At 34.3% G+C, this 13,411-nt stretch overlaps 1 protein-coding gene across 2 annotated transcripts; it reads left to right on the plus strand.

The window, feature by feature from the left end:
• Positions 1-4,227: 4,227 nt before the first annotated feature.
• Positions 4,228-10,585, plus strand: LOC140049891 (uncharacterized). Of its 2 annotated transcripts, XM_072094855.1 has the most exons (5): positions 4,228-4,249; positions 5,048-5,163; positions 5,638-5,798; positions 6,248-6,412; positions 8,649-10,585. In XM_072094855.1, exons 2-5 carry the CDS (start codon positions 5,121-5,123, stop codon positions 8,841-8,843), a joined length of 564 nt encoding a protein of 187 aa, XP_071950956.1. In that variant the 5' UTR covers positions 4,228-4,249; positions 5,048-5,120; the 3' UTR covers positions 8,844-10,585. The 2 variants fall into 2 exon arrangements, with proteins under 2 accessions (XP_071950956.1, XP_071950948.1); XM_072094847.1 differs by lacking the exon at positions 4,228-4,249 and having other exon boundaries at positions 4,896-5,163.
• The last annotated feature ends 2,826 nt before the right edge of the window (positions 10,586-13,411 follow it).

Consider the following 13,411-nt stretch of genomic DNA (forward strand, 5'->3'; position numbering starts at 1 on the left):
ATCCCACTCTATAATCTTCCCCATCCGACAAGGAATTATCCGCTCAGTTTTGAACTTTGATCAGAATTAAATGGTAACCAGCAAACGACAGTAGTATATTAAACTAAACAAAGAGTTGTTATTATTTTATTATTATTTATTTAGTGCCTCTTCGCCGAGTAATCTCCGCCTGGGCTGCATTTCTTACTACTCTTGGTACCAGGTTTCTCCATTCCTTTCGTTTGTTGGTAGTGCCTCTTCGCCGAGTAATCTTCTGATTTCTCCGCCTGGGCTGCCTTGCTTACTTTTTGTACCAGGTTTCTCTATTCCTTTCGTTTGTTGGTAGTGCCTCTTCGCCGAGTAATCTTCTGATTTCTCCGCCTGGGCTGCCTTGCTTACTTTTGGTACCAGGTTTCTCCATTCCTTTCGTTTGTTGGTAGTGCCTCTTCGCCGAGTAATCTTCTGATTTCTCCGCCTGGGCTGCCTTGCTTACTTTTGGTACCAGGTTTCTCCATTCCTTTCGTTTGTTGGTAGTGCCTCTTCGCCGAGTAATCTTCTGATTTCTCCGCCTGGGCTGCCTTGCTTACTTTTTGTACCAGCTTTCTCCATTCCTTTCGTTTGTTGGCCAACTTTCTAAAATAGTCAACATCTTTCATTGTCTCCAGCCTCATCATGCTAGTGGGGTTCACCTTTTTTATGTCATTGTTTAAAGTAACTGGAAGTGTGCATTTAGGCCTACCTCTGTATTTTTTGTGTTTTGTGTTTGTGAAGTAAAACTTTATGGCCAGATTTGGTGGTGTATTCCTATCGTGTCTCAATATATGTCCGAAAAGCTTCCATCGTGTTATATCTTTTTTAAATGACGACCAAATCTGAGAGAAAAAAATGGAACTCATCGAAAAGATAGTATGTCACACTCTACATAGGTCTGCCAAATGTCTAGACATTTAATTATATTAATAAAATAAAGATAACATTATGATTTATGAATGGCGGGAACTTGGCTATACAATTATTATATAGGCCTACCATGAAGAAAAGTATTTGTGGTTTTATTATTTAAATAGATTCACGAGATTTTTTTTTATTTGAATGCTCAACTCAAAATAATAATACAGTATAACAGATACTATCGATCATTGACACGGACACCACTTCCCGAGAGTCCCGATGGAGGAGAAAGAAATGAAACACTCGAACACTTCTTCTAGCATCTTATAATACAGTAATAATAATTAATGTATACAAACAAATTTGACCTGAAATGACGGTTTAAAACGCAAGAAAACTTCTTCTAACATTTAAAAATAATAATTACTTGGTACCAAATTGGACCTGAAATCATACCGTTTAAAACGCAAGAAAACTTCTTCTAACATCTAAAAATATTAATTACTTTGTACCAATTTGGACCTGAAATGATACCGTTTAAAACGCAAGAAAACTTTTTCTAACATCTTATAATATTAAGTAACGTGTACAAACAACTTTGACGTAAAATGAATTATAAAACAAACGCACAACAGTTAACAAAATTTATGTTTTGTTTCTACGGCGGCGGTACGTAGAACGATGCGCTACATACATCGCTTTATAAACACTCTCTGGCTAAAATTCCGAAAAGGAATAAGCAGTTAATAATAATGTATCGGTGGTAGGCTAAACACCGAATATACAACACATACAAAACAAAACTCTTTATTCTTGGACAGCAAAGTGTTATATAATTGCTGCCTACCTAAGTTGTACGAATAAAATAACCGAAATAAGAACATTTTGAGGCTGAACAAGGGATAAAAAGAATTTATTTCTTCCAAAAAACGCCGCTCGACTTTTTTGACGTAGGCCTAAAGTCTTAATGTTCTTTCTTCATTAAATTATTTTTTATCGATATTCTATTTAATAATTTAAGAAATAGGCCTAATGATTTATTATCAATTATTATCATTAGTAGACATGTTGTGTAACGTAAATATAGTTGGTTTCCTAATGCTTCCGTCCTTTTGAATATAACTGCCTAAAGGTGAAAAAAGTTTTGTGTGAAACGTGTAGGCCTTACACAATAATGTACTATACCTGTGTTTATTTAATTTACTCGGGGACCTGCAAAAGTGATTCCCCATATAGACTATATATTGGTGGTTATTATTGACTGTTGAATGACCATTGTAATGCATTTTAAAGTTATAAAAACATCAAATGTCTGTCTCGTGATGCAATATACAGTTAGCAAACTATTTTAAAAACCACAAGGCTATCATAGGATGGAAATGAGTATCGTTGACAAACATCATAAGATCCGGTATTATAGTTTGAAAGGATGGGGGGGATTTAGTGTTCAATATAACATTCCTCCTGAATTCCTTTTTTATGTATTTGTACTGTAATTGAGAATGGGCCCCGTTAAAGTCAACATACAGATATATTTCACGAATTATTGAATAAGAATTCCAACAATTTACCTTAATAATTATGTCCTTGACAAAATATCAAATTGAACATAGGTTACCTTTTTATATTTATCCAAAATCATGATTAGGTGGACACTTTCAACATTTTCATTTCATTTTCTCAATTTTATTCTAAAAACGTTCTTGTTGGCTCTTAATTAATTTTTTTTAAATGTCAGTCGTGCGTTTAATTAATTATTAATTAATTAATTTAATCAATATTAATGTCCCTCCTTGTTTGTGGGACAAACAATTTCCCGTATTAGTAAAAATCCGCGTTTACAATGAACGCGCACGGGAGGTGTCACCGAGAACAACAGCGCGTTACAATGTATGGGTGTGACCGGTAGGGTGGGAGGGTGGGGCCAAGTAACAAAATGTCTTTCGTCCTTGCTGTTTTCTTTTTATTACGGAAAAGGTATACAGGATCATCCGTATCTTCCTATCCTCTACGGAGTACACTGATCAACCACCAGGAACTCACAATGGCCACAAGCACGAAACATTAGCAAGGTCATGTACACGATGCGTTTGCCAAAAAACGTGCATAACATGGAGGGGTATGAGGCAGACACACATGAAGAAATATGTATTTTTATGGGTGAAATGTTCTTATTTAAATTTAGATAAATAGCGATACCCAAACAATATATCACTATGAGCCGGTCAATTTGTAAAAAGGTGCATGAAATAGACCTTGCTGGATAAGTTTACATAGACCTTGCTGGGTAAGTTTACAGGTGTACATTAGCAAGGTCATGTACACGATGCGTTTGCCAAAAAACGTGCATAACATGAAGGGGTATGACAGGACGTGCAGACACACATACAGAAATATGTGTTTTTATGGGTGAAATGTTCTTATTTAAATTTAGATAAATAGCGATACCCAAACAATATATCTCTATGAGCCGGTCAATTTGTAAAAAGGTGCATGAAATAGACCTTGCTTTTACATGTGTAGCCTACTTGTTTGTAGTCCAAACAGTTCGTCTGGTAATATACAAGAGTAATGTAGGTTACATTATGTAATGAGTGGTATGTTTTATCATGCCTAGATATCCGGTCAGTAGGCCTACCGTAGTTCGACCATGCTGGTATAATGTATACCTACATGGCTAGACACATGGCATTGCTATAGGAGGAGTTGAATATAAAAGAGGAAGTTGTAATAGTGCAATATTAGTTGAATTGCCCAGTATAACCTTTATTTAATCTTTCAGACGTGTAGGTAGGCGTTACGATTTTTAATTTTTTGCATCATATTATTTAGCATGTAAACTAAAATAATTTGACCTTTTGACACTAGTAAGGTCAAATTTCCCCTTATTTGGTGGTTAATCAGCTTACCTCATAAGTTGGGTTTTTGAAACAGTTGGTTTATCTCAAGATTTACACCACACACGACCATTACATGCGTAAATTGTTATGTCCGAACGGGCTTTAAGACATTAATGCAAAGTCAAAAATCGAAGCTCCCTATTAAGATTACAAGCGTCAGGAAATTTGGAGGTAGTGGGATTATAAATATTAAAGTACTTTAGTGAATAAATTGCCGATGCCCGACAGTTTATTGTCTCTATATACCTATTATCAGGCCTATCGTACGAGGATTGGGTTGAAAGAGAGGCGGTCTTTTCTTTTATAAACTACAAACAACGAATATCAATTGTTAAAAAACCATACATTATTATTATTTGACAAAGTTGTCGTTGTTCTGTTTTTATTTCATCCATACCTTCAAGTATACGTATACTCGGAATTGGAGTGATATTGAACAAATAGTAATCAAAATCAATGAGACACGAGGTTTAAGAAAGGTAGGATCTACCTTTAAAAAAAATTAGCCTAGGCCTACTTACGAGCGCGTAAGCGTGGTTCCCACTTTAGGACACAACGCAAAGACATACGTAAGCGCAACGATAGTAAGGTGACCAATTACGACGCGTGATAGATTATAATCCATCGGCGGCGGATCGTGATTGGTCAACTGCGATGCGTATAACAACATCTCTACAGCGTGGTTCCCACTAGCGACGCAACACAAGGACGTAACGCAACGCAAGTGAATTGACCAATCACAAGCGATGGCTCATTCGCTTGTGATTGCTAACTGTCTATAACTTCGCTTGTCATTGGTTAAAACACTTGCGTTGCGTTTACGTCCTTTCGTTACGTTCTAGTGGGAACCAAGCTTTAATACCGTATTAAAAGCTTTTGTAAAAATGAATTCCTACTGCTTTCCCACAACGACGCTTTGAGTTTGCGCTCAACGCAATTAGTTAATTTCACATTATTATTATTATTGACGTAATTCATTTCCGTTTCTACAAGTGTTCTTATTGGTTAAAAGTAATACTCGCTCGTCATCAGTCACCGAATTGTGTGGCGTTAGTCATCCGTTTCATTCATAATATTATGTTGTGAACAGGCTAAATATTATTATTGTACTCTGCTTGGACGAATGTTAGTTCGCAAAAATGTGGCGCCCTTTGGGAGGAGTTGGGAGGAGTTAGGAAGTTACGTCATATAAATATAAATTTTTATAAATACAATACCGGTACCTATAATTCGACACTTCGGCTACAATTATATCATTCGATAAAACTTTCTTGAAGGCTGAACAACTTGTTGCTTGCTTGCTTGACAGTCACCACTTTACAGCACTACCGTTAAGCCATCGTTTAAACAATGTATACCATTTTGAGACAACTTTTGACTTTTGCATTGCTTGGTGAGTTTCTTAATTTATTTTTATCTATTTCAATTTTTAAATAATAATAATAATAATCATATTAATATTTTTATAATATTGTGAGTGTTATACCTATTAGATGCAACATCTACTTTTGTGTACCGAATTCTAGATTCATGTAAAAACATTTTGACTCAATCTTTCCTAAAAATAGTAGAGTCCCATGTACATTAGACATACGCATTGTCACTCGGTATGGCATGAATGTATAGTAAATAGTCTAATTAGGTTAAATTAATTTATTTTATTTATTATTTTAATCTATATTTTAGATTGTTTATAGAATTGATATTGTGTAGTAGAAGAAGGCACACCGCTGTTGTGTTTGTGAGAAGCCTGTCTTTATACTATACGTCCGCTCAAACAACTACCCCCCCCCCCCCTGCCCAACCTCCTTCCACATGTGAACTGTGCTTATCCGTGTCTGATGATTAATTTTATTTTTGCTAACAGGTTATCTAATATGCGAATGTAATTGCGAAAAAAAAAAATGTAGCTTAAGGGTGTTTGCTACGTCGTATTGGTTAGATAACAATAATTTATCTTGCTCCGACGAAACTAAGGAATGGGATGATATAACCGAAATAGTACAAACATTCAAAGAGAACAAATCGGTAGGACCTACTTTTTTTTTAAACTTAGCTTACGAGTTTGAAAGCATGTTCACCACCAATGACAAGCGGCAGTTAATCCATCGCTTGTTATTGGTCAACTCAGTTACTTTGCGTTACGTCCTTGTGTTGTATCTCTAGTGAGAACCAAGCTTTAGACACAACGCAAGGATCTACGTAAGCGCAACGCTAGTAATTGATCAATCACGACGCGTGATAGATCACACTTATCGCGTCGCGCGTGATTGGTCAAATTAACTGCGACGCGTCCAAGTACCAAAATCTCTCAAATGCCGTATTAATATTAAAAGCTTTTGTAAAAATCCAATTCCTGCTGCTTTCCCACAACGACGGTTATAAGTTTATATAACTTATTATCTTTATAATCTAATACAATGATAAATGTTGGTATGATATTAATTACAGTATTTATGTTATCTATGATCTTAAAGGATGATGAACTAGTATTAGCTGTAACAAATAAACTGTTAAAGGGCGTGTTCGCAATGCTGTTAAGCTTAGATGACAATGTTAATGATAATCTACAAACTGACGTCCTCGATGCTTTGTGTTCTCTAAAGATAAAATCAAACGATTTCAAAATTAAAGAAAAGGAGGTTAGTACACTCATTCGTTTTTAAAAATAGCATATAAAATAAATAAAGAAGAAATAATCAGAATTCGTTTCAACAATACGGCATTTTTTTGGGTAAGAGATTCAACAATGCACTTTTATGTTTATGAACAGGTAAATCATTTTTACTTCAGACTAAACTTTCTTGCAGCTTCACAATAAAATGAAATTCATACATTACAGTAAAACTCAAGCGACCCATCATCCACTTACCAAAAAAATTACATCTTTAAAGCAATATAATATTCGTTAATGGCAACAAATTATACAATGATCTCCCACTGTGAATTTAAGATATCCCCCACCCCTAAAAAAATCTTATTTCAACAATAACTTCCAAATAAAATTCCCTTCACAAGTTTAATTGTAGGCCTAGACCTTCCAATTGATTATTTCTATATTTTAAGTATGTCCATGGCAATTACATAATTTGTAAAGTATTTTGAATGCCAAGATGTTGTTATAATTAGCTATATTATTATATTTTATAAAACACTTAAGAGAGACAGTACAGGAATCTATGTTAAAACGAATAATGAATGTATTTATATTCGTGGAGATTCCATTTCCACTTGGAAATAGCATTTAGTTGTGTCTTGTCATCTCATGACATTAATTTGTACCACACTCAACATTCATTAATTGTATAAAATGATATAACATTAGTATCAATTGAATTTTATTTTGCAAAACTTCCTTGGGTTAACCCTCAGATATAGAAGCTTAATTCGACTATTACAGTTAAAGCCCCATTCCCTACGTTTTTTAGATCTAATTTAAGATCACAAACTATATTTAATGTAAAAATAATACTATATGGTCCTATTGCGATAACTTTTTTCGTCTTTAAACGGTTAAAAATGTGAAAAATAAGTCGATTTTAATAATTATAGCGGCCCGCTATAAATCCCAAAATGCATTGCGCGCGGATTGATATTTTTGTTTTTCACCTGTAATTCGCCCACTTTTCGATCGATCGTGAGGCCAAAACAAATGGAAGACTCCTAACTTTTCAGCGAAAATACCGGGTTTTCCCCAATTTGTATCAACGGAGTCTGGCAAAAATAGAAAGACAATTAATGCAGCAACTATACAACGTCAGGCTAGGTATATAGCTAGCGTACGATGTTCGCACGTTACCGATGTTTACCAGCTAGGCCTACAAAACCAAGCCTAGCCAGGCTAGGCCTAAGACCGTCCACGAGAGGTCGATCGCCGCGAGGTACATTGTTTCTCACTTTTTATCATAATTTACCATAAAACGTACATTTAAGACAAGGAATGACATGGTTTAATGTTTTTAAAGTGATATATATGTATTATTTTCCAAAAAACGTCCAAAATTGCAGGGAAGGGGTCTTTAAAAGTGAAGTTCTAAAATTAGACGAGTCTAATAGCTTGATTGTCGGTAGAGGTTTGTTATGACAGCGCTGCGCCCTCTATCATGGCTACGCTACTCTCTGATTCTGACACGCCTGGGTTCTAGACCGAAATTAGTATGAGTAAAATGATCAATTGTTTAGCACATATTATGGCGTTTCATATGTACGTACATATATCTGAGATCTGAGTTTTCTAGATCTGAGTTTTCTAGACACCACTCGTATTTTCGTATTTTTTTGTAGTATCTAAAAAATCTAAAAACCGACGTAGGCCTAGGCCTAATTGGTGGATTAACATAATCCTAAAATAGTTAGGCCTATAGGCCTAAATATAAAACGCATCTTTTTTACGTAACAGATTTAATTATTGTTGTTTCTTCTTTAAATGATATAACAAGAAATAATGGTTTGTTATCATTTTTGTTTAGGCCTAACAATCAGTAAATATATTTTGTGTAACGTAATTTCTGAAATGAACGAAGTCCTAAAAGTCCTAAACTAAACTATAGGCCTAACTACTGTACATTCTGGGACAGAGGCGTTACTTCCTAATGCCGTAGTGACCCCAACATTCCAAATTTATAATTTCCCAGCCGCCAACAAACGTACTAACTAATCAAACAATTCTTCATCTATACACACCATTCGCCAACAATATTTACCATAGAGGAATGATTGTTTTAACTTTGATAAATTGACAGCCAAAACGAAATCAATATTAATTTTACTGAACTGGTCTCACAGACTACTGTCTCTGCCGACAATTTGTCAGAGTTACCAAAGAATATTATATCAGTTAGTTAGTAATTAAATATACACGTGTTTTTTTTTTTATAGCTTATGAACTTAATACCAACTAGGAATTACACAACAGGAGAGATAAATGACAGAGTCCGGTACATCATTACGTGTGTGATAGGGAAGTCGTCTGAGTTGGACCCAAGTATTGGTGACAATTTTATACTATCTATTTCTGACAGATTTTGCTTCCGTACTACGTCCACTACCACCACCACTACCACCATTGAATGATGAAATCAAATAGGAAACCTTTTCGTTTTCTCTCTGGGTTTTTCTTTTCATTCATTTGTATCAAATACAGGGTTAGGAAGTATGCCACACAAGGTTCGTAGCACAATTAGTGTAAACTAAATTATTCGCTTGGTTCAATAATGTTAAGCAGATTATAATAATTTAGGCCGACCTTTAGAAAACAATAGTTTACCTTTTTTTGTAATTGATTATTTTTATTTATGTATATAAACAAAATATTCACATTCCATTTATAGCCTGTATGATCGTTTTTCTGAAATACAACCTTTTATATTTTGATGTGTCGGTATACGGTTAAATTTTATTCTCACTATACGACGGAATACAAGCCCTTAAGGCCCATTTACACTAGGACGATAACGATCGACGATAAATAAGCATGCATTTAAAGAAAAAAAAAGAAATTAGAAAGGTTTTAATTCTAGAACTATATGATAATCATTGATGCTTTCTTTGATCAAAATAATTTGTTTTTAAATTCCAATCAAATGACATCATGATAAATAAAAATGATAAAATCGTTGTATTGTCACGATATTATTGCTCTTATGCGTGGTTCCCACCAGCGACGCAACGCAAGGACGTAACGCAACGCAAGTGAATTGACCAATCACAAGCGATGACTTATTCGCTTGTGATTGCTAACTGTCTATAACTTCGCTTGTCATTGGTTAAAACGCTTGCGTTGCGTTTACGTCCTTGCGTTACGTTCTAGTGGGAACCAAGCTTTACTAATCATGACGTCATTTGATTAGACGTATGAAAATATCATTTTCATCAAAGGAAGCATAGAAGGTTATTCTATAGTTCAAGAATGAAAAGTTTTTGTATTTCTTTTGTTTTATGTATGAACAATGCATATTTATCTATTTATCGTTGATAGTTATCGAAAATAACATTTTCCTATTATCGTCGATCGTTAAATGGGCTTTAAGCGCAAAGCAAACGAGTTGACCAATACAAAGCGAAAGTTCGGATAATATCCATTGCTTGTGGTTGGTCAAATTATACTTGCGTTGCGCTTGCGTTGCGCGTGGCCCTGTGGGAGCGAATGTTAAGTTTGGTTCCAAATTGAATAAAAACTATACAAACATGTATCTAACAGTACTTTAGTTCATTCCATGTTGTGATGTTGAAAAGACATGAACTCTAATGTAATTAACATGCTTTTGTTTATAAATAAGGCCTTCCATGTATTCATGTAATTTGTCTATATTTGTTTCCATATTTGTATAACATACATTTTCCCATTTTGTTCATTTTGTATATTCATTTTCTACATGACGTAATTGCTGCTCCTGTTGACCAGGAGGGTAAGATAGAAAGGACTATTTACACGTTTATTACTATTACTATTTACACGTTTTAAGCTTTGTTTTATGTACTGTTTTATGTACTGTTGTATCAACAGTGTTCAGAAAAAGATATTATAGTATAACAATCTGTACTCTAATGTTCTCAGTCAGGGGTAAAATGGCAAGAGGCTTGGAGTATATAAATTAAACGTTATCAGACAGTATATATTGTTTTGTAAACATGACCAATGCTGATGATTTTGCCATTTCCCCTAACTGTCATGATTCATTTTGAGATATAGTTTATTTTTTTTACACAGAATCAATTCAATTTGTAATAACATTTTGTAGAAATTTTATATCTGAGCTTATCGAGATAAAATATAAGTATTTGTGTGTAGATCATTTTTAAACTCTTGATGTATTATTAGGACTATATATATTACAGATTTTTAAAAATCATTATTTTATAATTATTATATATACATTATATTTAATAAATTAATAATAAAAAAGACTAAGAATGAATATTTCTGATTCGTTGTTTCTTTTCCTGGAAAATTACCCCATAGGACAATTGTTACCTAGGACAACTAAACCCTTTGGAAAACTACCCCCCTAGGACAACTCCACTAGGACACCTACCCTCTAGGACAACTACCCCCTAGTACAACTACTACCTAGGACAACTACCCTCTAGGACAACTCCACTACGACAACTACCCTCTAGGACAACTATCTCCTAGTAAAACTATCCCTCTAGTACTTTTGCCTTTTTCCTAATAATAAATCACATTACACTTTGATCTAGCTAAACTGAAAACAAATTATTAATTATTATATAACACCTAAATAAATTCCTGTCATTTGATTGGACGATTGTGGGTCACATGGCGTGCAATAGTACGCACTATTAAACGATCGTTTAATTATTATTATTTTTAATATGCGTATTCGTCAGTATGACATAAACGAATATCGATAACGCTCCAAATTATCTTAAAACATATTCCAATTTTGAAAATATAAAAAGGGTGGGCTTATTTTATTCTTGCGTGACATGAAGATGCCATATAGAAATCTAGGAACATATAGTTTTCCTAACTGCACCAGTCAATCGAAAATTATATAAAATAATATTTTGTGATCAGTCCCTTACTATCGATAAAATTGGCCCGCTTTTTGTTCTCTCTTTTCTGTTCCAAAACAAATGTTTTACCGTAAGAGATTATGTCATGCTATTTAATTACATTATACGTTTACTGCAAGTCCGGTAATATGGAATATTGGTTTGGCTGCAAATACTGGTACTTCATATAGAGAAACTTTTAAAATGTTCTCCCCACCCAACAGGACGTGTTTACGACCTAAAGAATAATTATACCGATGATGTGTTTATGTTTAACTTGAACATTTCTGCTTATTTTATTTTCCAATTCGTATTCTAAAGCAAAGAACATCCTAATTTTACTTTAGATTTTTAAAAAAGCCTACAATATTAATTCATTAATTCCATTAGACGATTAGAAAATCAATTTTTTTTTCTCAAATTCGACATGGTTCACAAATATCTATATGCCTATTATGGAAACATGCCAAATGAAGAAATAATTTTCGGGTTATGTCATACATAGGCCTACATGGTTTGTCCTGAAATGTTTAAAAAAAATATCGCTACAGTTGTTACAGAACAGACTACAAATCTTAGGTACATCCGTCGATATAAGAATATGCTAATAATTTCACGTCAAATATTGTAAAATGTATGTGGTATACACCGCCCATATGTAGTCACATCCTCACACACAATTTGATTTACAATTGGCACTAAAAGAAGCAGCTTGTTAATTGGTTGCCAATCGTAGTTGTCCTGGGGATAATATGTCTTAAGTTGTCCTAAGGGGGGTTGTACTATGGGGTAATTGTCCTAGGGGCTAGTTGTCCGGGTGGTACTTGTACAGGGGGTAGTTGTCCGGGTGATACTTGTCCTAGGGGCAAGTTGTCCGGGTGGTACTTGTCCAGGGGGTAGTTGTCCGGGTGATACTTGTCCAGGAGGTAGTTGTCCGGGTGATACTTGTCCAGGGGGTAGTTGTCCGGGTGATACTTGTCCAGGGGGTAGTTGTCCGGGTGATACTTGTCCAGGGGGTAGTTGTCCGGGTGATACTTGTCCTAGGGGCTAGTTGTCCAGATACGGTATCATAGACTATAATCTAACTTTTCATCTAACTTTACATGAATATTGAATAATGTTACCATGGAGGTATGGTATTAACAATTTCATTTGTATCATGTGGTGCAGTGCGTCTATAAACAAATATGTGCCTCCATAAACAAATATATTACTAATCTAAAGGCAATTACTGAAAAAATGACAATGCTGTGGGCATCAGTGGCTGGATCTCAAAGGAGATGCAAAATAAAATAAGCAAAAAGCTTAATCAAAACGATACTATTGCTATAATATAATACTGTGCAAATATTGTAGTTATGTGAAGGTAGCACTGAGAATCGGGTACGCTAAAAACATTGTATTTTACCATATTTACTGTGTTAGTGCGCTGTATTTACTGCGGATGCCTACTTTTTATAGTTTTGAATGTGACCAGCTCTATCGCCATAACATATAATTACTGTAGCCAATAAATGCATTTTATTTCGCTATTTTCGGTCATGTCCCACTATGGCAAGCCAAGTCCGCCAAATTGTCAGCTTAAAGATATTATTCCCCAGAACATGAAAAATGAAATCAGACTTAATGAATTATTTATTAATAAATAGGCCATGTTGAAGTTTTAATAAAAAACGCACACTTAAAAAGACAAAAGAAACGGTTAAATGCAACATTGTTAAATGAGCAGTTGTCTATAAATATCGACCTAAAGGTGGCCAAGTCAAAAAATAGATTTTCTTTAAAATTTGCACAATGAAAGAGGTTTGGTTGAAACATGCACAGATAAAATTATTTTTGATATCTGTATCTTGTTGCCATAGTAACGGCCATTTTAAAAATTACAGCATTTTCTTGTAATTGTTCCTATTATTTCACTGTCAAATAAGGTAAATGTTGATTTCAATAACTCTTACACGGATGGTTGAAATTTAATTTAACTTTTAATACAAGATGATGAAAGATTTATAAACTAAGCTGAAAGCAAAAAAATTGTTTGTCGGGAATGGACCGTACCATTTATTTTCAATAGGGGTGTTTTTACTTGTGGTAAAAAATCCAATTTTCATATAGATACCCAAAAA

The sequence above is a fragment of the Antedon mediterranea genome, chromosome 1 (assembly GCF_964355755.1).
Source record: "Antedon mediterranea chromosome 1, ecAntMedi1.1, whole genome shotgun sequence".
Lineage (NCBI taxonomy): Eukaryota > Metazoa > Echinodermata > Crinoidea > Comatulida > Antedonidae > Antedon > Antedon mediterranea.

Coding starts and splice junctions, on each gene's coding strand:
- LOC140049891 (XM_072094855.1), top strand. CDS start 5,121: ATGTATACCATTTTGAGACAACTTTTGACTTTTGCATTGCTTG. Junction 5,164..5,637: donor TTTGACTTTTGCATTGCTTG/GTGAGTTTCTTA, acceptor TTTTGCTAACAG/GTTATCTAATATGCGAATGT. Junction 6,413..8,648: donor TCAAAATTAAAGAAAAGGAG/GTTAGTACACTC, acceptor TTTTTTTTATAG/CTTATGAACTTAATACCAAC.